Below are 26,533 nucleotides of genomic sequence, written 5' to 3'. Positions count from 1 at the left end.
TACAAGAAAAAACAGTTATTTTTTATAGTTCTGTTAATGATACTTTTAAGTTTTAATTTTGATTTTTTTTTTTTTTTTGGATATTTGAGAAAATGAAATAATCTCTTTTGACAGTGACCTGTGTTAAAACTTTATTCACACCCCTCGAGGTCCAAGGGTTTCCGTCCGAGGGCGCTGTGTCCCCCTCTGGGTTTTGTTTATCTTGAGTCAGTCTTGTTGTGTACGTTGTAGAGTCGAGATGTATTGCTTTGTCTTTGTGCGCTTTGCTGTATAAATGCTGTGTGTTCCGTTTTACTGATGTGTGTGAATAAAATGTGAAAATCCACTAGTTGCCTCCAGTTCCTTTCGGACAGGTAAGAGCTTTTCGAATCATTCCATTGGCTATTGAATTGAAGTCTAATCATTTTTGGTGCCGAAACCCGGGAAACGCCCAATTCGACCGGAGATACCTATAGATGCGAAACTAAAACTAGATGCGAATTAGCTAAAATGGATGTGGAATACTTAAAAAAAGTTAGAACCCCTGTCAGAAAGGCGGCAACTGAACATTTTAAACAACTAGAGCAGGAAATAAACAAAACGGATGAAAGATCTTTAGATATAATCGAAGAACTGTTAGCGAAATTATTAGACAAAGATGATGAACTAAAGAAACTTGACTCGGAGATTTTAAATTTGTGCAAAGCGCACAAAGACAAAGCAATACATCTCGCCTCCACAACGTACACAACAAGACTGACTTAAGATAAACAAAACCCAGAGGGGGAGGGACATAGCGCCCTCGGGTGGAAAACCTTGGACCTCGAGGGGTGTAAATAAAGTTGTAACAACCTGTAATGAAATATTTTATTTCACTTTGTGAAAATTTGCCACTTGTAACTAATTATATAGGGATTAAATTAAAATGAAAAATTATGTGATTTTAGAAATTGAGGAAGAGGAGAAAGTTCCTCTCTCGAAATTTGCATTCCCTAAGGACCCCTCTAAAGGGTTCAATACTGCCCTCATTCACTTATTTAAAATCAAACAGCATTACTCATCTTAATCAATAACACAATAAAAAAAATATATTCAGATGGATTTTTAGATACACTACATGTTAGCCTAATTTTCTCTCAAAATGTAATTCTCCTGCGAGCGCCTCTTTTGATAGATTCAGATAGCAGTGACGTTATATGAAAAGTTAATTTTCCATGTAATGAATATATGTAAAAAATCCATTTTAAACAAAAAATCAAGTATTTTAGATTAATTAACCAAATAATTCATTGATTATCAATATTTCTTAAAAGCAGAGTAAAAAATTAAAAAAAAACCTTGGGTAAAAGTTTTTACTTTTTCAAATGGCAAATCCCTTCACCCTACACTCTTTTTCTTCTACTTCCTTTTCATATTTAATTTGCCCCATTGGCTTCCACTTGGAAATGTACTAGATAAAAATGGATGCAGAAAATGACGACTGAGATTATACAGTATGAGCTGGCAACAAATGAGTTAAATTTTCTTACATATCCTATGTGCTAATTGCAGAAAGTGACTAAAACTCACACCGTTAAAGATTTCTACTAGAGTTTCTTTTCCCCCTTCTTTTATTTCTCTCTCTCTCTCTCTCTCTATATATATATATATATATATATATATATATTTCACTTTTTTATTCTTGTTTATATTTATATATATTTTTGACATCATAGATGGCATTTGAATGTGTTTTATAATGGATCAGCTACATTTTAAAGTCATTGCAATATAGCAGGAGAAAATAATTTCGTATTTAAAGACTGAAAATTTCAGATATCAACAAAAGAAATCATTATAAAAATCGTAAAAATACTGGGGTAAACTTACATTATCTAACAGTCATATGATAAAAATGACTAAGGATGTCATCTACATATCAAACCAATTTTTAAATATTTTTGTATGTTATAATGCTTATGACCTTTCATCTCACGTTGCATTCTTTATATTGTTTGAATTTCAAACAAACCTTCAACTTCTGACTGTTATAATAATAAAGACAAAATACAATCTCATTCGAAAACATTTTTCAAGTAAACATTTAACATCCATTAATAGCCTATCCACTAAAAGCAAGAATTTCTGAAAATTCGAAGAGAAGTTTTCAAATTTCCATAAATCCATTCACATTTAGGAGATGTTCAAATAAAAATTGTTTCGTCGCAATAATGCACATAATTTTTTATCCACATTAAAAAATAAATAAAAGAAATAATTCAATAATTTAAATTAAATTAATATATTATGAATTAAATAAAAAAGTCAATAAGTTTTAATTAGACTTATTTTAATAATATAAAGGACACGACAGCTTTTCATATAAATAGAAAACGATGTTATAAAATCCAAACAGCTTAACTTTAGTTCTGAGGTAAGGACTAAAATTATATTACCAAGGAAAATATGAAGCAAATTTGACAATTATTTCAGTCAGTAAAAGATTTGTATTTACAATTACGAAGAGCAATTGTAGAATGCAAAGTGAATTAAAAATTTGAATTTGCAAATATCACTTTACTTACGGTAAGGGACTATCTTTGTGTACGCCCAGTTTTGCTAAAAAGGTATTAGGCAAACTGGGAAATGCGATATCAGGTACAGGAATAGATGTCGCTTCACAAGATGGAGGCATATCAGGAGCTTCACATTCGAAACTTCCTTTAGTAGATTCAGTCTCCGAATTCTCCATGTGTTCGGGCATCAGTGTTTTCGATTTACTCGAGTTTCTTTTCTTTTGACTCGTCTAATTTCCATAAAATAAGGAAAAAAAACTTATAATGCATAATATACATATTAAAACTTTTTAAACGTGTTTTTTTATTTATTATTTTTTTTATATTGGCTGCACAAAATTAAAAGTCTAATCCGAAATTTTAAAATTTCCGAGCAATGATACGAGATGCTTAGCATAAAAATTAAACAATCCGCAAACATTGCGAAAAAAATACAATCATTAAAAAATTAATGAAATGACACAAACATTTCTAATTTAATATTATGGAAACAGAAAAATACAGGATGTACAAATTTCTGTGAGGGGTACATGGAACAAAAATGAATCGAAATCAAGCACAGAGCAAAATAGCAACGCAAAGCCATATATGCCATTTTCACGTGTAGTTCGTTTAAATAAAAAAATCAATGGTTAGATTTATATTCCGTTTTGAAGAAACGCGAGGGATATTATGATTCATGGTCACTTGACAACGAAAACACTCTTTTCTAAATTTAAGCACCAACCAGGGAGAGGACCCTCGACAAATTTAACATTCACTAAATCTATACACGTAGTGGTTCTTCGTGAAATAAGGTCTGCACCACCCAGTCTTGAAGTAGAGATTCTGCTTCAAGGTCACTACGACACACTGCCAAAGTGTAGAAGATATTACAAATGCAAATGAAAAACCAGTGGTATAATGACGCGCTTGGCATAATGATATTTTTCGTCCCTCTCCTTAAGTCGTCATCAAAGACTTAGCACAGATAAATGGCGCTCGAGCCATGGCATTTTTTTCGCCCCTTTATCAAATTTTGCTTTAAAAAGTGACATAAATGCACTAATGTTTTGTTTCAATGGCGCCCTCTAAGATTGTGCAACGGGACATCCATACCCCTGATTCCCTTTGTGGCTATGTCCCTGAGAACAGACTACGTTTTATTTATTTAAGTCACATAAATGCAACATATCGTTTCCTTGAATTGCGACAGCAGTCAAACAGTAGTCGGCGCACTGAATCAAGAATCTGGTGGAACCGGCAATTGTGCGGAAGCGTATGGCAAAATTCTAAGTACTTCTGTCATGTGTTTTATACAAAATTATAAACAAAGTACTTGTGTTGCCGAATAGCTGAATGATTGCGATTCGTCTTTCAGCAATCCACCAATCCTCATCCCTTCCCCCAAATGTACACATAGTACTAAAATGCCTATAATAGCAAGGGCAAATTCTTCTAAAATTACTTGAATTTTTTTGTTCAATCAAATATCTACATATTAATCATACTGTTTTAATAAAAAAATGTTTAAGAAAAACAGAAACAAGTATTTAATACTTCTCTGCACAGTTTGATTGTGTTTATTTAATATTATTTGCATATCTTTTACTTCTCTGTACTTCTGTTACATTATAGATTGAAAATTGTTAATTGTCTAGAAGTTTTTATAATGTTGAAGAAAGAATAAGCACAAAAATTCAAAGACTATAAAACTTGCAACCATTTTCAATTCAACGAAAGCACAAAAATAAAATAAAGCATCGTTGTTGTAAATATAATACATACATCTTTTAAGTTCAAGGTATTTTGAGATGCATCTGGATCAGCTGCCTTGTCTAATTTTAAAATTCCTGGGAAATCTTCCGTTTTAATATTACGATTTGCTTCGGGTTCCTAAAGAAAAATAAAATTAATCATATAATAAATGAATCAATGGTCATTTCTAAGGATCTTTTTTAATCCTGCTGTTCTTTTTGGGTCTATTTGGCCAGAAGCGTTTCCAACTGCTTATGAGAAAAGAAAGTGTGAAGTTATTTTATAGATATTTCGTAAATTTGTTAGTGAATATGCAATATCATTTCTCTGAAAATGATTATCGTTTATTTACACATTTTCTACAAATTTTTTCAAATTATATTACTGATTCGTTTGGATCAATATGACCCGATAGCGATTTCTCTTAATTGTACTTAAAATCTTACACTGCATATTACTAATTCAACTAGGCAGGGTAAAAATGAAATCAGGATTAAAATAAATTCCTGCAAAATATTTGGTTTGATAAAAAGTGATTGAAAATGAATGAAAAGCAAAAGCAAAAATGTAAAGCACAAATAAATGTTCTCCAATTTGGGAAATTTAGGTGAAATGGCTGGAAATTTAAACAAAACGTTTTTTTTTTATCTGTATGAAAATTTTACAACATAAAATGAAAAATGATTTCTTTTCATGGTCTGTGAACTGTATATGTCAAATAAATAATCTAAATATATGGATATTATGTGAAAGCTTGGACATTATGTGACAGCAAAACTCTAATTGTTCTAAATGTATATATTTATATTGAAAAAAAAAAAAAAACCCTCAGGCAAAACCAGAAAAGGGGAAAAACAAACAAACAAACAACAACAACAAAAAGAAAACCCAAACAAGCAAGCGATCTTATAATCAAACATATGAACTAAGAGAGTACAATGGTACATTCAATGGTGTATAATAACTTCACTTCTTAACAACTGAGTCAACTTCTAATACCAAATGTTTGGTGTACGAGAAAAAATAAGCCAGAACTATTCGATCGAAGACAAAGAGATACATAGCTCAAGTTTTTGCTTTACACATGATGCAACTGCAGTGAATAATATTCCAAAAAAGTAAGCCAACTTTAGAAACAAATACATCATGATGAATTAAACTCTACAAAACCCTAGAAATGATATTAGATTACAACATCAGTAAAGGAGCTATGAATATTCCTAATAAACTTTGAAAACATACATTGATATAAAAGGGAAACAAACCAGTGACTTTAGATTACATTTTATTATAGTTCTGTAGTTTTGCTTGAAACACTTTTATATTATGGATATCAGCAAATATCAAATGAAATGAAAATAAATTGACCAATAGTAGTCTGTTTTTAGGAAAAATCAAGCAAATAAAAAAAATTCAAGCAAGATAATATCTCAGAAAAGAAAAATCGCCATTATAGTCGAAAGATTGTAGGATTAAAGATAAAATGATTTATCACGAACTTCTACTATTATTTTACAACTGAGTGATAAGCGTGTGTTTCAAGTTGTTCAAGTCAAGTTCAAATCCATCAAACAATAATAATAAATGAAATACAGTGGGCAAGAAATACAAAAAAATATATCTGGAAGCTCTATGCAGCATATTTTTATCCAAATAGAAAATAAAAAACAGGCAAGATTTAAAAAAAAAAAATGTCCTAACTCAGTTTTTTAATCTTAGATATAGAAACATTATATTTAGATATAAATTGTATGACTTTTCTATTATGCTAATATATATATTATTTATCTCTAAACATAATATTTTTCTGAAAACATGGAAAACACAGATTCCTGAAGTTAGTATGTTCATGTCACATTGATCCGAGCGTTACATTCGTACAGTAAATGCGACCAGAATAGCAGGGTTAAACAAAGTAATCGAATAAAGCCCAAGAAACTTACTGATGGAGAAGGAAATATTGAATGAACATCTTCTTGTTCACTGAAGTCAAAAGCTGGATATCTAGGAATCGTTAACTGTGAATTCGGAGAACCTATAAAGGCAATTTAATAAAAAAAATTTGCATATTAAATGAAACATTAATTTATACCATATCATTAGCTGTAGAGAAACTGACGAAAATAAACAATTATATTCATTACGAAATATATATCGATAAAATCTATAAACAGAACGTTTTTTAATGTTCACATCAGCTTCGTTAGGATAACGCACTGTAGGTATTGTCTATTTCACAATCCCACTTTTCGACGTCAGTACTTCACTACGAGGCGATATGATGAGCAGAAAGATGAGCAGTTATTACACTTCTAACTCTACGAATATTCTGAGTTCAATCTATTCATAAATATATACATCTCTTCCATTCATCTTCCTATTCACCCCTTTTCCGACGAAATAAACGCATCCTGAGGCAGGTGCAAAAACGCGTGGTGGATTTCCGAATCCGAGAATGAACAGTAGAATATGTAAGCGATTTATATGCATGAAGTTATTAAATGATGGTGAAAAGGCAGTACAACACGGATCTGTTTTTATTTGTTTATAATAAAACTGAATCACATTGGAAAAAAAATGAATATTGAAAGTACTTTTTTAACATAAGCCTCAAATTCTTATTCGTATTATATTAATAAAATTATCAGTTTAATTAGTGGGGATTGAATTTGAGCGGAATTCTACCTTTTCTTTTGAATTGATGAATGGGTGTTTAAATGAAATGAGTGGTTTTTTCTCCAACAGATTTTCAAATGAATATAGAAATAAAAGTATTGGTAAAATGTTTTACATTATTTGGAACAGAATTTAATGCTTACAATGCTTTACAAAAATTTATTAATTTTTGTATATTTTTAGATCATTAAGGTGACACGGTACTCAAAAAAATCATATAAAAAAAATTGAAATTTTTTTTATTGCCTCATATGATAAATTGGGTCTTTCTAAATGTGCCTGCAAAATGTTAGAGCTTTAGCTTTATTTTTTATTAAATTATTGAAGAATTTTTGATGCATATCAGGAGAGTAAACAATGTTGCCACGCTCACTTTTCAGATTCAAACATCTGTAAAAAAAAGCTCATTTGGCAAAAATATTGCCAATTTACCGAAGGCTTGCATCAAATGAGCTATTAGAGCGATGTATTCTGAGTATGGCGCAAATTTCTATTGAGACTCTCCACAGTGTCATTTGGAGTAAATGCTCAAAAATTACAACAACATCGATCAAGCAGAATAGCAGAAATAGCAAGCAGAATAGCAGAAAGAGCAAGCAGAATAACGGAAATAGCAAACAGAATAGCAGAAATATACATTTTATCAATTTTGATATGCGTATTAATTTTTTTAAAGGTATTATGATAAAGATATGTGAAATTTTGATCTTTCGTTAATTTTTCTTTATATTTTCTATATACAAATATAATATTTTGTTTCAATAATTTTCTGCATTTTTTAACTTTAAACAATTTAGAATAACCTGAATCACATTTTGTAAAAGATACAGGTAAATTTAATTATATTTATAGATTTTATATTACGATTTAGATGAATCAAAACTTTAAATGCATTTTCCTCCATGTTGTGTTTTTGCTTATATGCTACATTTCGAAAGCCCAAGACTTTCTTAAAAATAGAGGCAGAGGTGTGAAATTTTTTTGAATGTTCAGAAATATATGTTTTATAAAACATAGTATGGAATTAGCTTTAAAGTGTACAGTATTTATTTTAAAAAGGTCCCAAGTCAGAATTTCTGCATTTTTCAGATTTTTTTTGTGTTTTTACAATTAAAAAAAATATTAAAAAATTAAATACTATTGGCAGGAGGGAATCCATACTCCAATAGTAAATCCATAATCCATTTTATGTAGTATATTAATATCTACCTGTAAAAAAATTTGGAGAAAAATCTTCATATTTAAAAAAGCCTTAGGGTTTTAAAAAAAGCTCAACATTTTTCAAACCACTTAATTTTTTTAAAAATTAAATTATTTCAAAAAAATTTTTAGGCGATAGTTATAGAGTACTATTTTTACATAAAATAAAAGTTATATATAGTTGTAGACATCAAAATTTAAAAGAAAAATTTTTTATGTACCGTGTCGCCTTAAAGTGGAATTTCTAGTCCACAAAATTGAGCATTTTGGCAGCATTTCTTTTTATATTTAATAAAAGTGTTAAGACATCGAAATCCATTTATGGGATTTGGTTGTGTGTGAGAAGTATAATGCCTCATAGTATTCGCCACCGTTGGTTTTCGGGCTTTAGAGGGAAAAATAGAGATTAGTTTAATCAATGTTTCTCGTCAAACAGTCAAAGAATATTCATAAAAATTATTTTAGAAAACTTAAAATAAATTGAAAAATACTCATAATTTATTAGGTTTCCCGTACTCTGTTAACAAAAACTTTTTTTTGTTCAACTTTGCGCTAAAGTATTGAAAAGAGATTAATTACCCAGGAAATTCCCACTGATGAAGCCTTCTGGGTCTTTTACGGTTAGAGTTTTGTTGTTAATTGTGATTGTCGCAAATTTTATAAATAGTTTTCACAAGAAATGCATGCTATTTATGGGTCTACGACTTTATTTCATTGAACATAGAAACTGCAAGATTTTTGTTTCTACGCGCCTCCGTTTTGGACTTCATTTTGATACTTTTAAAGTTGCAAAATTACCAGTTTCTCTGTTTCATCATATGCTATAAATGAAATATTCTAATTGATAAATCTAATATGAAAAAGTAAAAGAATTTACCAGCACCAGAACCTCTACGCAAACTGCGTTGGGAATATTTTAATTTTTCTTTATTACTTCCATTTCTATCATCGATAGATTTGGCATCGCTCTCAGATTTGGATTTTTCAAGAATACCAACACCAGATGCCTTAAAAAAAAGTAACAGATTACATAATTACAACACTGAAAACAAAGAAGAGAGAAAAAACATTTTTATATTTATTTGAGAAGAAAACAACTGCAAGAGTTGGAAATTCATCAGCGAAAAAATATAAATAATAAATACATACCGTGTAGCCGCTTTTTTCGCTTGGAGGCTTCGATTCAAGAGGAGTAGCCTCTACGTTGCTGCAAGAGAAAAATGGAAATGGATGGTTAGGAGACAAAAGAGAAATATATGGTTGGGAAACTAAAGAGAAAAACATAGAGGGAATATATAACTATAGCTAGAGGGAAAAATTACTGCATTCAGAAGTCGGTGTACATCATTATTATTAGACAACTATACATTGAGATCACTAGATGCAACTGTTAAACATGCAAATCTAAAATGATGTTTTATAACTAGACAAATATAATTCTATTACAAGCATGCTTAAAAAGTGAAAAGTGCACATGAGCTCCTGAAAACAGCGATGAGTCAAAAATAGTTCTAATTTGGAATAAACACACAAAATATCCTCCTTGAAGCCTTTCCATCAATTCTTTGTAATAGTACCTTCTATGCCAGTGTCGTAATTTCACTAAGTAATTACCTTAAAGAAACTGACGTAAAAAGAAAATCCGCGTTAAGCATGTTAATCATCACATTACACTCCTCACTGGCAATACGGGATGAAAAATAGACACAAAAAGGGTATTGAAATGAATTTTCAAAAACAAAAAATACATGGATTTCTCTTCAAAACCCTTCCTAGATTCCCAATTTTGTGCTTCGTGTGATTAAGACAAATTGCAAGTAATGCAACTTAATGTAAGGTTTTGTAACATTGTCGAATATTGAGTTTTATTTCTAATGTAATCAATTTTGTTTCTGTTCGAACCATTGCATTATTCTTAATGATCGGTTCTCCTGAATTATACAATTATAAAATATATAAATATTAAAAAGGAGTGTCGAGAAAAAGGTATTGTTTTCTATAAAATGTACAAATTTTCAAAATTATTCATATGGTTTAATTACACACGGTATGTCAACTTGCGCTAAATTTTCACAATATATAGTCGTTAAGATATTAACACACATGAGAAAATAAATTAAACGATCTATTATTTTTGCAGATAAAAAATGATTCAAATTCCTGAATCATAGCCAAAATACTAAAACGAATTCCCGATGCGTGTAAGATGTTCAAATTTGTGAGTTGTATCATATAGCTAAATCAAATTTCATGGCTGAATTTAAACAGTATTAAAAAAACAATTAAAAAATTTCCTTTCAACTAAGAAATGACAATTTTTTTAGAAATCCAATGCCATAAATACTTTGGGATAAAATTCATTAACGTACAATAGTTTTAATTTCACTGAGAGTTTAAAAAAATGGAGTACATTGCTCAAACTGAAAAGCAAATTTTTTAAATTATTCTTTGAAAGTAAAGAGCAAAAGTAAGGTTCGGTCATGCTGCGCCACATTTCAGCTTAAGACATGGTTCAAATTCAAAATTTGAAGCGACGCCATATTGATGCCATATTTTAGACTTCCATTTAAAATTCTTCGTATATGTAAGAGGGGAAAAAAAAAATGAGAAAACTATTTTATACCACAATATGTTTATTTTGGACCATTCTAAATTGTAATGAAAATAATAGTTCAGTCCAGTTTAAAATCCCATACTTTCATGTTTTCAGAAAAAAAAAAAAAAAATATTTCATTTTTTTATGAAACTGTTCTAAACCCAGAGTATCCCTATACTAATAAAAGTATAGTTTGGAAGTGTACTAAAGTATTTTTTGTATACTAAAAGTATAATAAAAAAGTAAAGTTTGGAATAAAGTAGACTTTGGAATATTATATGAAAATCATGTATATCGACTGAAATGCTTGGTTCAAATCCGGTAATCTTATTTTTTTTTCTCTGTTCTATCCTGATTATTTTTCTTCCAAAGTTTTCAAAAAACAACGATTAAATATTTATTTTAATATTATCTTTCATAAATATCAAATTATGAATCATATATTTTTTAATGCTTAGACAACCTTTATTTTTAAGATTCAAATTTCTTCCAGATTTCTATGCGAGAAGTTTTGATATTTGTCATTAAAATGCATATAATATTAATATGACGTTAATTATACGATGACTATCAAACGTTATCAAAGGAATGAACTAAAATAATTAGACTTAAAGTCTTTTCACAAAGATTTGGGTGAATTGATATCCAAGAATAGAATATATATCTATTCTTGGGACAAACTTTACTCCCTTAGAATTATTTTAATTTCCTTAAAACTATGCGCATATGCTTTTCTAATGATTATACAATATTTTCTCACTCAGTTTGACGAGCTCTGCAATATTTCGGATAATTGTCAATAGATGGAGCTTCGACTATCTTATTAATACTTCCTTTTGATTGCAAAGCGCTGATTGAAAGAAAAGACATTAAATAGTGTTTAAAATCAAATAAAATAGAATTAAACTTTGAAAATTCACGTAAAACTGAAATTAAAATTTAAAAAATAAATCAGACATGAAGAAAATTTAAATTGAATTTTTATACTGCATTATTAAAGTAATCCTTGAGAGTTAGCATTTACTTAATGATATATTAATTATCTTAAATAGGCTGTTGGTTTTTATTTTAATAAATTTACCATAGTTTTTTTGAATTATAAATAATTAGCAATAAAAAATATATGACGTGCGGAACAAATGGTCCGAAGAATGGTCATACAGTATATCAGGAAACTATGCAATAAAAGAAACAGGAAAAGGAAGCTAAAAAGACGATTAAAAATGGATTTTTTAGAAACAAATTGCAAATGCAAGTAAAGCATAAAAGCATCACATCAAGCACAGCAAATGCACTCTCTACTTTTTCATACATTTGCGTGCTTCCAAACACAAGATAAGCTTCTTTTTTTAGTAAATGGAAAGTGAATTTTCTTCCTTTGTTTATAAATCTGTCTAGCTGGCTGAAATTGAGTGAGGCGTTAGGTAATAAGAAAATATAAAGCGACACAAAACTGTTTTGCGTAATATTAGATGTAAATTTAGAGTATTATAGAAATGACTGTCGATGGTAATTCCCCCTCCTCCCTAATTTTTTTTATATAAATATATCTTTCCTTTCCTTAATTTTTTCCCCTATCCCTTTCCAACTCAAATTAGAATGTGTTTGTAAAATAAATATTTAAAAAATTATGAAAACTTCACGTTTGAAATTATTATTTTCATTCATATTACTTAATTAATCAATTATTTTCATTCAGATTACTTAATTAACCAATTAGTTTCATTCAGATTACTTAATTAATCAATCATTTTCATTCAGATTAATGAATTTATTCATTCATTATTCATTTATACCTAGATCATCACGTTATTCTAGGAACATATAAATGCAATATGAATGTAGACAATGAAATCAACCGATTTTTAAAAGCAGATTACTTTGTTGATGTCAAATGACATCATTGAGCAAAAAAAAAAGTTTATGTTTTTAATTCTTTGATTGCAAATATGTGATTATAACAACTAGATTTAGCTTAGCGAATGTATGGAAAATTTATACTGGTGATGTTGAATACTGTACCTAAACCAGAAAATTCAACTAAACACTGACAAATTATGAGCTTTGCTCTTGAAACACTTATGTAGATCTATTCAACAATGACACAATTACAGCAATCTGACTAAATCTTCACAATTCAATATCGATAGATATAATCATTTTAACCTTTTGCATTCGAAAAAGAATTAAGTCTCAGAATCAGGCACCCAATTACTCCTGTGAATTTAAAAGCTTGTTTTAGTACTTAATGATTTGAAAAATAAAATTTTATAGGTTAATTTTTCTCCTCTCTTCCAAAAAAACTTTAATGAGCAGGTACCTCTAATTCCGTGATTTTTTATAACCATCGAAATCAAGCAATGACAAAATGATGAATCGTCTAGAATCTCGCCTGAGAGGCATTTTATGAGTGCTAAGGGTTAAACAACACAGATTCATTAAATCCACACCAATTATAAAACCAAAAAATGGTTCTTAAGCTTGTGCATTAACACTTGTCATCAAATGCGTTTTATCAATAAATGTTTGTATTAGTACCCATTCTTTTCCATGTAGTAAGAGATATATAACAATAATCAGAATCCAAAATTTATAACTAAAAGTTAAAAAATTATTGTATTATTGGATATTATCGCTATATTTATATTCGAAATATAAAAAAAGTATAAAAAGACTGTTAAGAAGTATTAAAGACTGTTAAAAGTATGAAGATTGTTCAAATACTTACCTGAAAAAATATGATAACAAATAAAATTTTCATGATAACTTTTAATTAAAAGAGTATAAGATATATATGTGGTACATGTAATGTGATGTGACATGCAATACATATAGCGTGATATGGCATGTAGTGCATATCACGCTATATGTACATGATGTGCTATATGTACGTGAAGCATTACGTGATGTGCTTTCAGAAACATCCATTCTTTTATTTTCAAACGAAAAAAAATGTACCAATTCAGGTAACTAAAGACAGAATACAATTTTGATTATTCATCTAAATTTTTATATCAAACTTGAATCGATTTTTCAAGTCGATTTACAAGAAAAATATGCATACTTTAACATACCACGTTTCAGAATAAATAGTATGACTTAAAATATTAAAACGGAGCGCAATAAATTGCTTTATGATTCTTGCTTAAGAAGATAAAAAGAAAAACTAACGAAAATTGATTACCGAATTCGTTGAAGGGAAATGAAAGAATGGATTTCGAATTTGCTTTGGATCGATTCTGGCGTCAGTCAGTCGTTCTTGTAGCAAAATAATAGGTCACGAAAGCTGGTTCATTGCACAAGTTGGACTGTTACCAAAGATCACCTAACTAGAAGTGACTCTAAGATCGTAGATGATCCTTAACAGACGGTCAAACTGAGAAAGAACAGATTCTATTTTATGTTAGAAATTGCATGTGGAACTTCTGATTTGCTTCAGTTAAAAAGAAACTAAAGTCAAGCCCTCACCAGCTAAGTTCTATTATACGTAAGTATTTCTGCGACATAAAACATTTTGCTTTAGTTCCAAATGAATACTCAAATATAGTTGGTATTCTTTTCTTTCTTTAATATTTTCCAAAATATTATAGTATCATGTATAAATAACTAAAATTTCTTTATTCGAATTATTCAGTTACCTAAAACTCTAAAAGACTAAGATTCCATTCATAAAAGATTGAAATTTATGTGTATTTTTCATCTGTGTTATTTTATTCCAAAATTTTAACATATTTATTAAAATATTTTGAAAGTTTAAAAAAAACGTTGAATATGCATTCTAAATCGAGCTTAAATGCAATCTGTTAAAATAATGCGTTGAAAATTAAAAGGCTTTCAAAAAAATCGTGAAGAATTATTTTCCCCCTTCAAATATTAAATTTTTCGCTACTCTATTTGAGTCAGGAAATTTTACAATGCATTTTTGGAAAGAAAATTAGAAACGTTAGTTAATAGTAATTAAAAGAAAATATAATTAAAAGAATTATTCAGCAAATTTCAATGAAATATATTGCATCAAAATTATTTTAATTGTTTTTGTTTCAAATGTTCAAATGTTATCCAATTTTCTAGACATGCAGATTACAATTTAGAATTTTAATTTAAAAATAAAATATAATGCATTTAGAATTTTGTTTTTTGAGTTACTAAGCATCATTTTTGCTTAAATACTAGATTGTTTTTAATTTAATATACACTAATTTATTTGCATCCTTATTTAAAGAAATATTACCTTTTACGGTCAATTAATGCTGGGAAAAATTCTATTTTTATCATTTCTACCAATCAATCCACACATTAGAGTAAACATATTTCAGAAATAATTTATCAAGATTTCACGATTTAGGTATAAAAAATGTTGAATCATTATCGAAATTTCTCTAGACTAGAGATTTTAAATTGTGAATCACGATAATTCATAGAGCTTTACTTTTTTAATTTCTTCAATATTTATAGGTGAAAATATTTAAGAAAACCAATTTGTCTTTAAAGATTTCATAAAATTTTTTCATATAGTTTCTTTTAATTGATTCTCCTAGTAGTTGTCTTAGACAAGAGAATTTTTTTACTATATATTTGCCAACTATGGCATTTTTTTTATTTCATCATTTCGAAATAGGATAGGAATAAAAAATCTATTACCCCCCCCCCCCTCTGTTCTATACTATTGTTCCTGCCCTTCCTCAATGTATCATTTTAGACTAAAATGATGAATACGATATTAATTATTTTTCTTTTATAAAAAAACTGATATTACGGTAAATTTTGAATAAGAAGAATTATTCCACTAATATCTACAATTAGCAAAATTCTTTAAAAGAACATGAAGCTTTATATATGAAGTTTAATTTCTTATTATATAGCAACCGACTTACAAACACTTTTTTTAATGAACGTATACATATGAAAACTAGATGTAAATACCTCGATGACGTTCCAAGCAAAAAATGAAACAAAAATGTATTTATCTCAATAGAACGTTTAACCGATTTTTTTTTTCGTACTGCAGTTTCATAAAATCACAGATAAGTCAAAAATTAAATTTAGGGTTTAAAATCTTCAAATAAGTTGATTTTAAATAGAACACAACTCGAGTTTTCTCTGTGACCTTCGAAGTTTTTCTTTGAGACCTTCGAAGTTAGAAAGCTCTACAACGCTTATTGCACCTTCAAAGGTATTATATTTAACAACATATACTTCTAATGACAGGATCACCATTTCAACATTTAACATCTGAATTTCCTAAATTTCATAAAAAGAATGCAAAAAGAATTTTCGCTACTAATAACGGATACGGCGGAATTTTTCCATATCTAGTAAGAATATGATACCATACATTTATTCCATATATGAAAAAAATAAATAAATAAATACCGCCGTATTCGTTATTGATTGCGAAATATCCAGCAGTTTTACCTTCCTCTTGTAGTCACAAACTGACTACTCCGACCCCCCCCCCCGGAAGGCACACGGAAAAACTTGAACGATCTGACCGCTGCAACAGCAACACTGGCGGGAACTGTGGTTGAGTCCTAAGGGCCATCACCGGCCACGATACAACCCTTCCCTTAGTAAGCACATCCCGTCACCGATCGGAGAAGCCAGACCCCCTCCCCTCCTTTCGTGGTGGGGATGGCGAGAACCAACCGCCATGTCGGAAGCTTCTCATTCACAATTACGAGGTGCCCCCCCGGGACAATTTCCTCTTGTACAATTGAAAAAAAGTTGCTGCTGCTTATTAAGTGATGATTTATAAAATGCGCAGTTCAATGTCAAAGAACAAATGGCACAACCATATTGCAAACGCTGGGGTAATATCTTATAGCATGGCTCTGACGTATTGACGGCTGATTTCCGATTTCAAGCCTGACGAGCATTTCCTATTTCAGGCTGCTAAATGGGCGCTACATTTACTAAAGTAGAAAATGCAGAGCGGGTTGTGAAGAAATAATAAGGTTGTAAGAAATGCGATTGTGTTGAACTCGATGTATCCCCTCCCCTATCCCTATCTCATTATTGATACATCGTCAAACGCATGCTAAGAAGGAAAGAGAAGTAGCCATCTCCTACCTTATTAAAAATAGACTTGTCCGATATCACGTAATTCATTACGTCACACCCGAAAACTTGTCAGAGATATACTATGGCTGTGAAATGTGTCCGCTACTTTTCATATGAAGCACAGCTTGTTCTGCAACAAGTCGAAGCAAGATTCTTTGAAAAGGTTATTTCTATTGGGATATGGACTAACTCTACAGTGGGAAATATAATTAAAATAAATTGAAAAAAAAAAATCAGCAATCCCATCAGAGTCCAGTTTGAATAGAGTGAGTGCTTTCAAGAAATCATATTATGTGGAAATTCGTATCTGTGGTTTAATAAAAGAAGTCGATTGGTGAAGATGACTCAAGAACTTCGAAACAGAACAAGAATAACATATGAGAATATTCCAAAACCTTGAGATATTTTTTTTAAAAAATGATTAATAAAAAGGCGTCCTAGATCACTTAAGTTACTCACTGTGATTTCTATTAATGGTTTCCAGAAAAGTTAAAAAATATATATTCGCAGATTAAAGAAAAGCTTACAAGTTTTTCTAAAAAATAACTTTTTGTAGTTCTAAAGCATCATTTAATCCATGTAGAGCGAATGGAAGTTCGAAATTTGTAGATTCAGTCAAAATTTTTTCGAAGAATGAACTGAGGATAAAAAATTAACCCTTTTTATTTTAATAAAATTACATAAGGAGTACATACTCTAAGAACGTCACAACACAACTTAAATTCATAGAATGGCTCAATTTTTATTTTTTCACAACTTTTAATTTTATTCGTTCGATTTATTTTAATAAGAATTAGTATGAAAATCGAAACAGATCAAGTTTAATCGAGATAATTAAGTTAACACTACTGCGGAAAGCGACAATTAAATAAGATTTTTACAATATATAGCAAAAATTCAGTCATAAAAACCACATCCATCTAAGGACTGCCTTCCTTGTACCAAAACACGAAAATACAGTTGCAAAAGCCATGATTAGAATCCTCATCAAACAATGGCTTATTAATCCATTCATGTCTACGGACGAATAAGATGCAAGCTCCAGAAAGGATGAATGGCTCGCTCTAGATAATTGATATACCAAAAAAGGAAAAGAAAAAAAGTGATCATATTCTGTATACATACTTATTAACATCCCAACTTATCTAAACTAGCATGTCAGTAAAATTCTAGTACAAAGAAGCCTGTTACTGATAATTCCTAAAAGACGAAATATCTCGTTCTTGCCACAAATGTATTAAACATTGGCGTTTCTCAAATTCAAAATACGCAACAATTTAAAAAAGTAAGGAATGATGATCAACTTCTTTTCCTTATTTGATTAGATTTCACTCGCGTTTTTAATTCATTGCATTTTTGATTTTATCAACGGAAAATTTGACAGAAGTATATTTAACAACCTTCCTTTAAATACTAATAATCCTTATAACTTTTTATAAAAGCTTTATTGATACAAATGGAATGCCGGTTAAATTGCGCTTTAAATGGATAAAAAAGTTTCAAAATTCCAAGAAATGGCTTTTTTTTGCAGACATTTCCTTATCAAATAAGTGAATTTTTAAAGATGTTCTAGAATAATTTTTTTGTTTGCTTATTTTAGTTTCATTTTGAATCTACTGGGTTTGGACGATTTTTTATTTTTTGATAGAGCGTACATTTCCTAAAAGATGGCATTAAGAAGTAACATGATTTGAATAAGAAAATTAAGACACCAAATTAAAGGATCGACCACCCAAGCGCACAAAGGAATTTTTTGTAAAAGAGTCGCACAATTAAGTGATTCATTTCCATCTATGAACACAAGATGATATTCATCAAAGATTAATTCAGTTGTTCTGACTACGGCACAAGGACATAATGTGCTACTAATGCACCCAAGAATTGCAAAACAATTATAAAAAATAAAATGGCAGTAAAAATGTTACCAACTTAAGATAACAGAAAATAGGCATTATCGCAAAAAAAGATAAACGAGTCGCGATTATTTTCCAAATATTTCTTTACTAAAATAAAACAATGAATTTATTTAACGATATTTAAATGTCCTTTAATGTGTTCGGAAAATGAGAAAAAAATATAATTTTATGAAATGAAGAATGTATTTACTAGTTTTCTACCAAACCTGAACGGAAAAGTTTTTATTTTTAGCAAACAAGTCAAGAGAATTTGTCACGTTTAGTTTTAAAATATGATTTCATTATAAACAAGATTATCTATTTCGTATTGTTAATACTTTAATACTTCTTTATTATTAATTCTATTTTTATATTGTCATCTATTCTTATTATGTTTATATTTATATGCAGTCTTCATATTAAGATTTCACATTGAAACGGTCATAAAATGAAAATTATTGGACAAAATTTTATCTAATCCAGAAATTTAACACTTGTAGGTAAAGGCGTATTGTTCACGAACTTTGGCTATGGAACATCTTGTGGACGAATGACGCTCATTTTTACTTAAATGGAAATGTCAGCATCCATAACCGCATGATTTGGGCTAAACAAATTCCTTGTTATTTCACCCAGTTCCTTTGCATTCTTCTGAAGTCACTGTTTGGCAATCTCATCTGTAAATTATTACTAGATTTGGTAGCATTTTATCCAATAAATTTCCTTTTATGACCATTTCAAAATGGAACTCTAATTTTAACGATCATGTTTTTAACATACTATTGTCTGTATATGAATTTAAACGCAAGTCCAGAAAATAATAAAAAATGTACTTAATTCTTTCAATGGATACAACATTTAATATAAAAGGTCGAAATTGAGATTTATTACAATCCTCTATTTCTTCTGAATCGCTTCTGATTGAAAATCTTGAGATCAATTACCAATATTGAGTAACTTGGAAAGAAAGAATTCATTCATTTCCATTCAACAAAATGCCAAGATCTATTTATAAAATAAAAAGCGTAAGACAAATTTTGTTACAATGTATAAGACTATTAAAGATAACATTGAGAATTTATTACGCAATGTTAAAGGAAATAACCGTAAGGCTTTACTACGAAATGTTAAAAGAAATAACTGTAAGCCTTTACTACGAAATGTTAGAAAATGATTTATCGTCAATCATATAATCACAAATGTGAATATGAATGAATAATTCTTTCATAACCTTTTGAAATTAATTAGATGTAACTTTATAAAAAAATAAAGCGACTTATTTCCAGCTTAATGATTGTTGGGTATTTCCACATATCAAGTGAGTTTTCTTTTTTAATAGTGAAAAATACAGAAGACCTTAGATGTAAAAGTCTCAAGTAAAGACTTCTGAAAAAATTACTAGTTATAGTAAAAATTTTGTTATCTTCGGCTACCATTTTAAATAAAACGACGCTTTTCAATTTATTTTAATTTATGCATAATTTGTTTTTATGTAAATTTTCTAAAGACAACGTCTCCTCCCCCCCTCGCTTCATAATATTAATATTTATTCACACTGCAATTCATTTTCGGCTTCAAAATTTATTGAAACCGAAAATGAAAGAAAAAGTTCTTAAAAATAACTATAATTTCATCTATATTCAGACTGTAAAGATATATATTTATTTTGCGTTATTATTTATTTGTCGCGCACAGTTGAAAGAAATATATGTTTATATAAATACAATATTTTTCAAAACAGCAGCCTTATTTTCAGATGTAATAATTTTCGAAATTACATCATTTTCTTTAAGGAGAGAAATAATTTAATGAGTCAAGTCGATGAATTACACAATTTTAAATTCAGAATCTATACATTTTTTAAGCTTATAAAATATTTCTGGAAATTCATGTCCGATACAGAATTTCTTAATTTAAGATTCCTCATCGGTGTTTTAAAAAATCTTACATAATGTATTAATAGGAAAATATTACAAATAAATATTGCCACTGATAAATATTTTCAATCCTTTTTATAATTATTATTTGAAAAAATTATATTTCCACGGACGGTTTTCAAATATTTTGCTATCATAAAATATTGCTTCTTAATTCCATTTTAGTGGGAAAATTTTTGTTTTCTTTATTTTTTCTTCATTATTATTTTTTTACGTGCAAGTATTCTTCCTATAGCAATAGCTTTCTATATCTAACAAACAAAATACTATTATAAAAAGAGTTTTTAGTGATAAAACTTCAGAGGAAAATTTTGATTCAATAATTACATTGCACTAAATTTCAATAAGAATTGTTGGCACGTTCTCAAACTTTTTAATGAGCTCGCTTTTACAATTCTAGCTACCTTTCGATTATAAATGATAGTCCAGCAGACACACCAAGTATTGCTCGGAAAGAAAATATATTCACACTTATTTTTTTAATAAATTTATACATTATTATTAATGTAAAAAATGCTTTTATATAAAATATTAAAATAAATTATCTTATTGTCTGCAACTTTACTCTTAATTGAAATGAAAATATCAGTTGCACCAAACGATTTTTAATTCTTAATTGAAATGAAAATATCAGTTGCCCCAAATGATTTTTAATTCTTAATTGAAATAAAAACATCAATTGCACGAAATGATTTTTAATTCTTGTAGCATTTAGAAAATTAACATAGTACCAAACTATTTTTTAAAGTTACCATTACATAATTTATTAGCAAAAAATTAAGTTATTAATAATTTTTAAAGAAATATGCAAAATTAGTAAAACACTGCGAGTGGAAACTCTAAAGTTAAGAAATATAGCGATTTGAAGTCTCCGATATTTTCATTTGATAGGAATAGAAAGCTAAAACAGTTACAAAAACCTTCTTTGTGCTTCAAAGTATTTGTGAATAAAATCTCAGGAGCATATCTATTAAATAGTTTGGATTCTATAACATACAAGGCATTTTATGATTTCGATTTTATTTATGTAGATATACTATTTTTAATATCCAAGCGCTTAGTAATATTTTACATATTATGAAAATTGTCCTTCTAAATCTCTCATCAATTTTTATCTCTCTTTCTTTTGGTTTTGAGTTAATTTATCACCATTTTTTTTAAAGGATTCAAAACTAATCCCTTGAGTAATTTTCTCAACCATCTAATTAGATAACTTCTTCAGTTTTGAAAAGACGCTGTTATATCGATTCAACTAAGAGTCTATGGAGCACTTAAAATATTTATGAATTCCACGGTATTAAGGTGTCAAATTATAATGCCTGTAGAAGGATTTAGTTTTCCGAATTAAACCGTAGTTACACAAGTGAAACAAAGCATCTTTTTATGTTCTTCTAATTTGTTAAAGATTCTGTGGCCAAAATCTTTAACAGTTCTGTAAAACATAAAAAGATGCTGTGGTCTTTTTACTTATCATTAGTAAATATTCGGAACAGTTTGCATCAAACTGTACCAAAAACAGTCCCAAAACATTCCATTTTTTAAATAAAGCTTCAAAATATTTCTGGAAATGCTTCCGTATGGAAAAATGGAAAAGCTCTAATTCGCTTTATTCTTTAAGGGAAGCATCTTATAAACAGACCTATCCAGAGATAGTTTCGAAAGTGCAATTGATTTGAAAAATTCTATTCGAAAATTACATATTGCAGTTACAGGGCAGAAACGTTTTAAAATACCACAGCATACACTTTCAATTATAAGGCCATTTATATTCTTTGATTCGGATAGTTGTAATATCACAATGTTTTATAAATTTTATCGGTAAATTTTTTTCACGGCAACAATGCATGATTATATAGAGAAAGTGGATATTAATTTCAAAATGCAAGCTATCTAGTACCTCAAATTTAGCAAAACAGCAAATTTTTATTAAAAAAAATTGCTGAAATGAATGTAAAAATGAATATCTAGAAACAAGCGCAACTTATGTTGAGAAAAAAAAATATTTATCCATAAAATTTAGTAAAATAATCAATAATTTTAATTTTTTGAATAACATACTCCCAATGAACTCTATAGGGAAATAAATTTTTATTTAAAAAATAAATTAAATTTTAAAGCTATAAAAAAGAACCAAAATTTGGTCTCGGTACAAACAAATCCCAAATATATGATAAAAGAAGAAGAAAAAGAAAGAAAGAAAGAAAAAAGCAGGAATCAAATTTCTATTTTTAATAATATAATTGTTAACTTAATATGCACTTATAACGTACAAATACTGCTGCTCATCTAAAAGTACAGCTTGAAGAGCATAAGTTATTGCATAAAAACCATGCAGGGACATTCATCAACCGTACAGCTTCACGTAATCTATAAATAATCAAAATTGTAACGGTAAATTAAATAAAACTATGCAATTATTTCACAATTCACAAGAATTCACAGAAACCATAATAAATAAAATGCATGTATTTTTATATGCTGAGAAAACAACCTGCTGTAACAAGGTTCGATGTAAAATGATTATAATAAGGATTTTACAAATTTTAGGCTTTTCGAATTATATACAAATGGGTGAAAGCGTCTTGATTCCTATTCTAATGAATTCTAAGATGGCCGGCGAAAAAAAATCGATTAAATTTTTATTCGTAAAATCTCAGTTCAAATCACGGTTACATCTAATGTCCACCATCTATGTTTGGCGTATTTTTAAGGGGAAAGAGTCCTTATGGTATGAAATAGAATTTTGGAGATTTTTGATATTATTTAAAGAAACAGCTCCAGAACAATTGGCAGCATTTAAAATTATTAGGAACGCAAAAGCTTTAGTGTAGCTTCAAAAGCGGGCTCTAATCTAATATATTAAATGACTTTCATAAAATGAAATATTAACTTCATAATTCAATTCTTCATAATTTATTCTTTTATCGTGAGTTCAAAATTCTTTATGTGATAATCAATAATGCTAATAACCATTACCAATTATTTATCTGTTTTAGTTATTTAACTCTCATTAATAGTTAGTGTGAATATACAAAATCATTCGTTATCCCCAAAGTAAATAAATCTATCAAATAATTTTTTTTCTGGTAAAAGTTATATGATAAATCCATATGATGCTTTTATACCACAAAAGCCATATGCATTTATAGCTGAGGTTTGTTTTTTTTCTCGAAAAAGTAGGGTAAAAAGCTTTTTAACCTTATAAAAAATTAAAAGGGCTGGTATCCTGGCACAGGGGTAGCGCGTTTTCCCCGTAATCTGGGCGCCCCGGTTCGGGCATGGTTCTTCTTCTTCCGTGTTCTATCTGTGAAGTGTGTGAATGTGCCCCCTTGTAAATAGGGGATGTGCAAGCGAATGTGACGCATGAAATCGCAAAGTTGTACTCTTGGCCTTAGTTGGCGCTGCTGGAAAAATAAGAGACGCTCACTCGGTTTAAATCGCAGACAGATAACAGATGACAGACTTGTAAAGTGCCATAAGTCACATCACACACATAAAAAGAAAAAACCGTAAGATATTTAAAATATCAAAAGTTAAAGAAATTGTCGTGCATGTTTCATTCTAAAGAGATTAAAAAAAAACATCCAAATTAATTTTTTTAAATTGGAAGTATTCTATGCTAAAAATATTGAAATCCAAATCAACCGACTTCAATGTTTAGTGTATATGAAATAAAAATGACCAATTTGCAGGATGTTTTTCTCTGTTTAGCATTAAATGCAGATAAGAATAAAGTTCAAAATATAAACAGCGTAGTTTTGAATTTCATATCAACGAATTTTTATAAATAAATATGGAACTAAAAATCTGTCGTATCTGAACTCTACAGTGCCTCCTACCGTTCTCTTTTTTCAGTAAATCTGAAGTTGCGTAAACGTACGATAAGCATATAATTACTCTCTATATTCAGGAAATTATACGTAGCAAAATATATCGAATTTGTTAAAAAAATATATGTCTCGTTTCATAAAAGTTCTTCTCTCTTAAAATGCCTTAACACTTTGAAAGCTCACAAAAATGAAATGAAAATTCTCACATTATCTAGTCTCAGCTATTTAATGTAGCACTTAAAGAAGCTAGTTGGAATCTTACAAATTTACTCATATTTCATTTTTATTTACTCATATTTGATTATTATTATTATTTATTTCAGTTTATTGATTTTTATTATTTATTTCATATTTGATTCTTTGTAACAACTCTAACAAGTTTTTAACAATTGTAATTCTTAATTAATCTTATGGAGATGGGAGCTAACTGAAATAAAACTTATTCCTAATTAAAATATATAAAATATACTTCTTAGATAAATAATATCAGACAATATATAATGTTATAATGATAATGACAACTTTTATGAGAATTAATAAACTTAAATCGAATTTTCTTAGCTGTAAATGTAAACGTAAGAAACGTAAGCTTGTCTCTTTCGTCTGTTTAAAAGAAGATAATCTCGAAAATCATATTTATCTTAATAATTTCTCTAAATGCACAAAATTTGTTTATTATTAATAAATGCTTCATTGGCTATTTTATGTTTCGACCTGTATGCACACTTGGAATAACACTCCAATTTTTTGTTTTCAAAAGAGGTTATGATTTCACTTTCCCCCCTTCTTACAGGAAAGAGGTCAAAAGTAGAACACTAAAAAAATAATCTTGCATTAAACTAATTTTTCCCTTATTCTTTATCTTATGTACTCAATTTAATAAGCCAAATGATTAAAAGGAATTTATTTGGCTATTGAATAAATAGCGTAATAATTGAATGAATAGCACTTGGAATAGCATTGTAATTTTTTGTCTTAAAAATAGACCGTGATTTCACTTCCTTCCCCCTTCTTACAGGAAAGGGGTCAAAAGTAGAACACTAAAAAAAGTAATCTTGCATTAAACTAATTTTTCCCTCATTCTTTATCTTATGTACTCAATTTAATACGCCAAATGATTAAAAGGAATTTATTTGGCTATTGAATAAACAGCGAATCTCAAAAATTGTTTAAAAAGTCTGATTACTTAATAAAAATTATTCCCTGAATTCAGCATATTATTATATTCTTCACATAAAAGGAAAAACAAACTACTGAGTTTTTCCTCTTCTTCTTTGCCTTAAATTACAATAATAAGATGAATGAAATCACTATTTCAAGAAATGAACAAAGCTATTACTTGAACAACACACTCGTTATAAAAAATTTAATAAATAGAAAATTGAAAGGAATGTCTCCACTTTAAGATAATGATTATGTATTTTTTTATTACTTTGTATGATCTATCAAAAGATTTTAGGTCAGTCTCCTCTTTTCATATTACTGAATATGAACAGAGTATAAAATAATTAAATAGTCTGATTAATTTAAGGACGTGGTGAAATAAAAAAGCATTTAGAAATCAAATTAATGCCCTTAAATTATTTTATATTTTGAAAGTTGGAAAGTTACAATTGAATAATGGAAATTTGCAAAAACGGCAATGAAAGCGAATTTCAGCTCCCCCCTCCCCCGATAATGGTAAACAAAACATTGTTCATTTTCAAAGTTAGAATTTATAATTTTTAATTTTTTTAAAAAATTCACCGGATTATATAATTTGGAAGAATTATTCCAATAAATTAATGCAAACGACGTAATGCAAACGAAGTAATTTCGATATACCTCAAAGAAATGAAAAATTCCGTAAATGTAAACGATTATCCTGTTCGCGTGAATTAAATTTCACAATCTGGAAAATTATTACATAGTCATTATCATTTATTAATAAAGAGCACTCTGCAACAAAACTTATACTTACATAATAGAATTTTCCATCTCTTTCAACGTCCAGAGACTTTTTGATTGCATAGAAATCGAGACCAAGTTCGAAACATAACAGTTTTGTGTTGGTGACAGCGTATAATCT

General features: G+C 28.8%; 1 protein-coding gene across 7 annotated transcripts in view; it reads right to left on the bottom strand.

Moving 5' to 3' along the window:
* Positions 1-26,533, bottom strand: part of LOC129958375 (inositol 1,4,5-triphosphate receptor associated 1-like) — a 135,076-nt gene that overhangs the window by 34,602 nt on the left and 73,941 nt on the right. For all 7 annotated transcript variants that reach the window (XM_056070825.1, XM_056070822.1, XM_056070824.1 and 4 more), the window contains 5 exons: positions 9,297-9,354; positions 9,025-9,154; positions 6,215-6,306; positions 4,302-4,409; positions 2,544-2,764 (listed from right to left, as the gene is read on the bottom strand). In XM_056070825.1, the coding sequence (XP_055926800.1) occupies positions 2,544-2,764; positions 4,302-4,409; positions 6,215-6,306; positions 9,025-9,154; positions 9,297-9,354 (609 nt within the window). The remainder of the gene's footprint in view (positions 1-2,543; positions 2,765-4,301; positions 4,410-6,214; positions 6,307-9,024; positions 9,155-9,296; positions 9,355-26,533) is intronic.

The sequence above is a fragment of the Argiope bruennichi genome, chromosome X1, assembly GCF_947563725.1.
Source record: "Argiope bruennichi chromosome X1, qqArgBrue1.1, whole genome shotgun sequence".
Taxonomy (NCBI): Eukaryota; Metazoa; Arthropoda; class Arachnida; order Araneae; family Araneidae; genus Argiope; species Argiope bruennichi.
The sequence above is the reverse complement of the archived record's forward strand: the minus strand, read 5'-3'. Positions and strand labels throughout refer to the sequence as shown.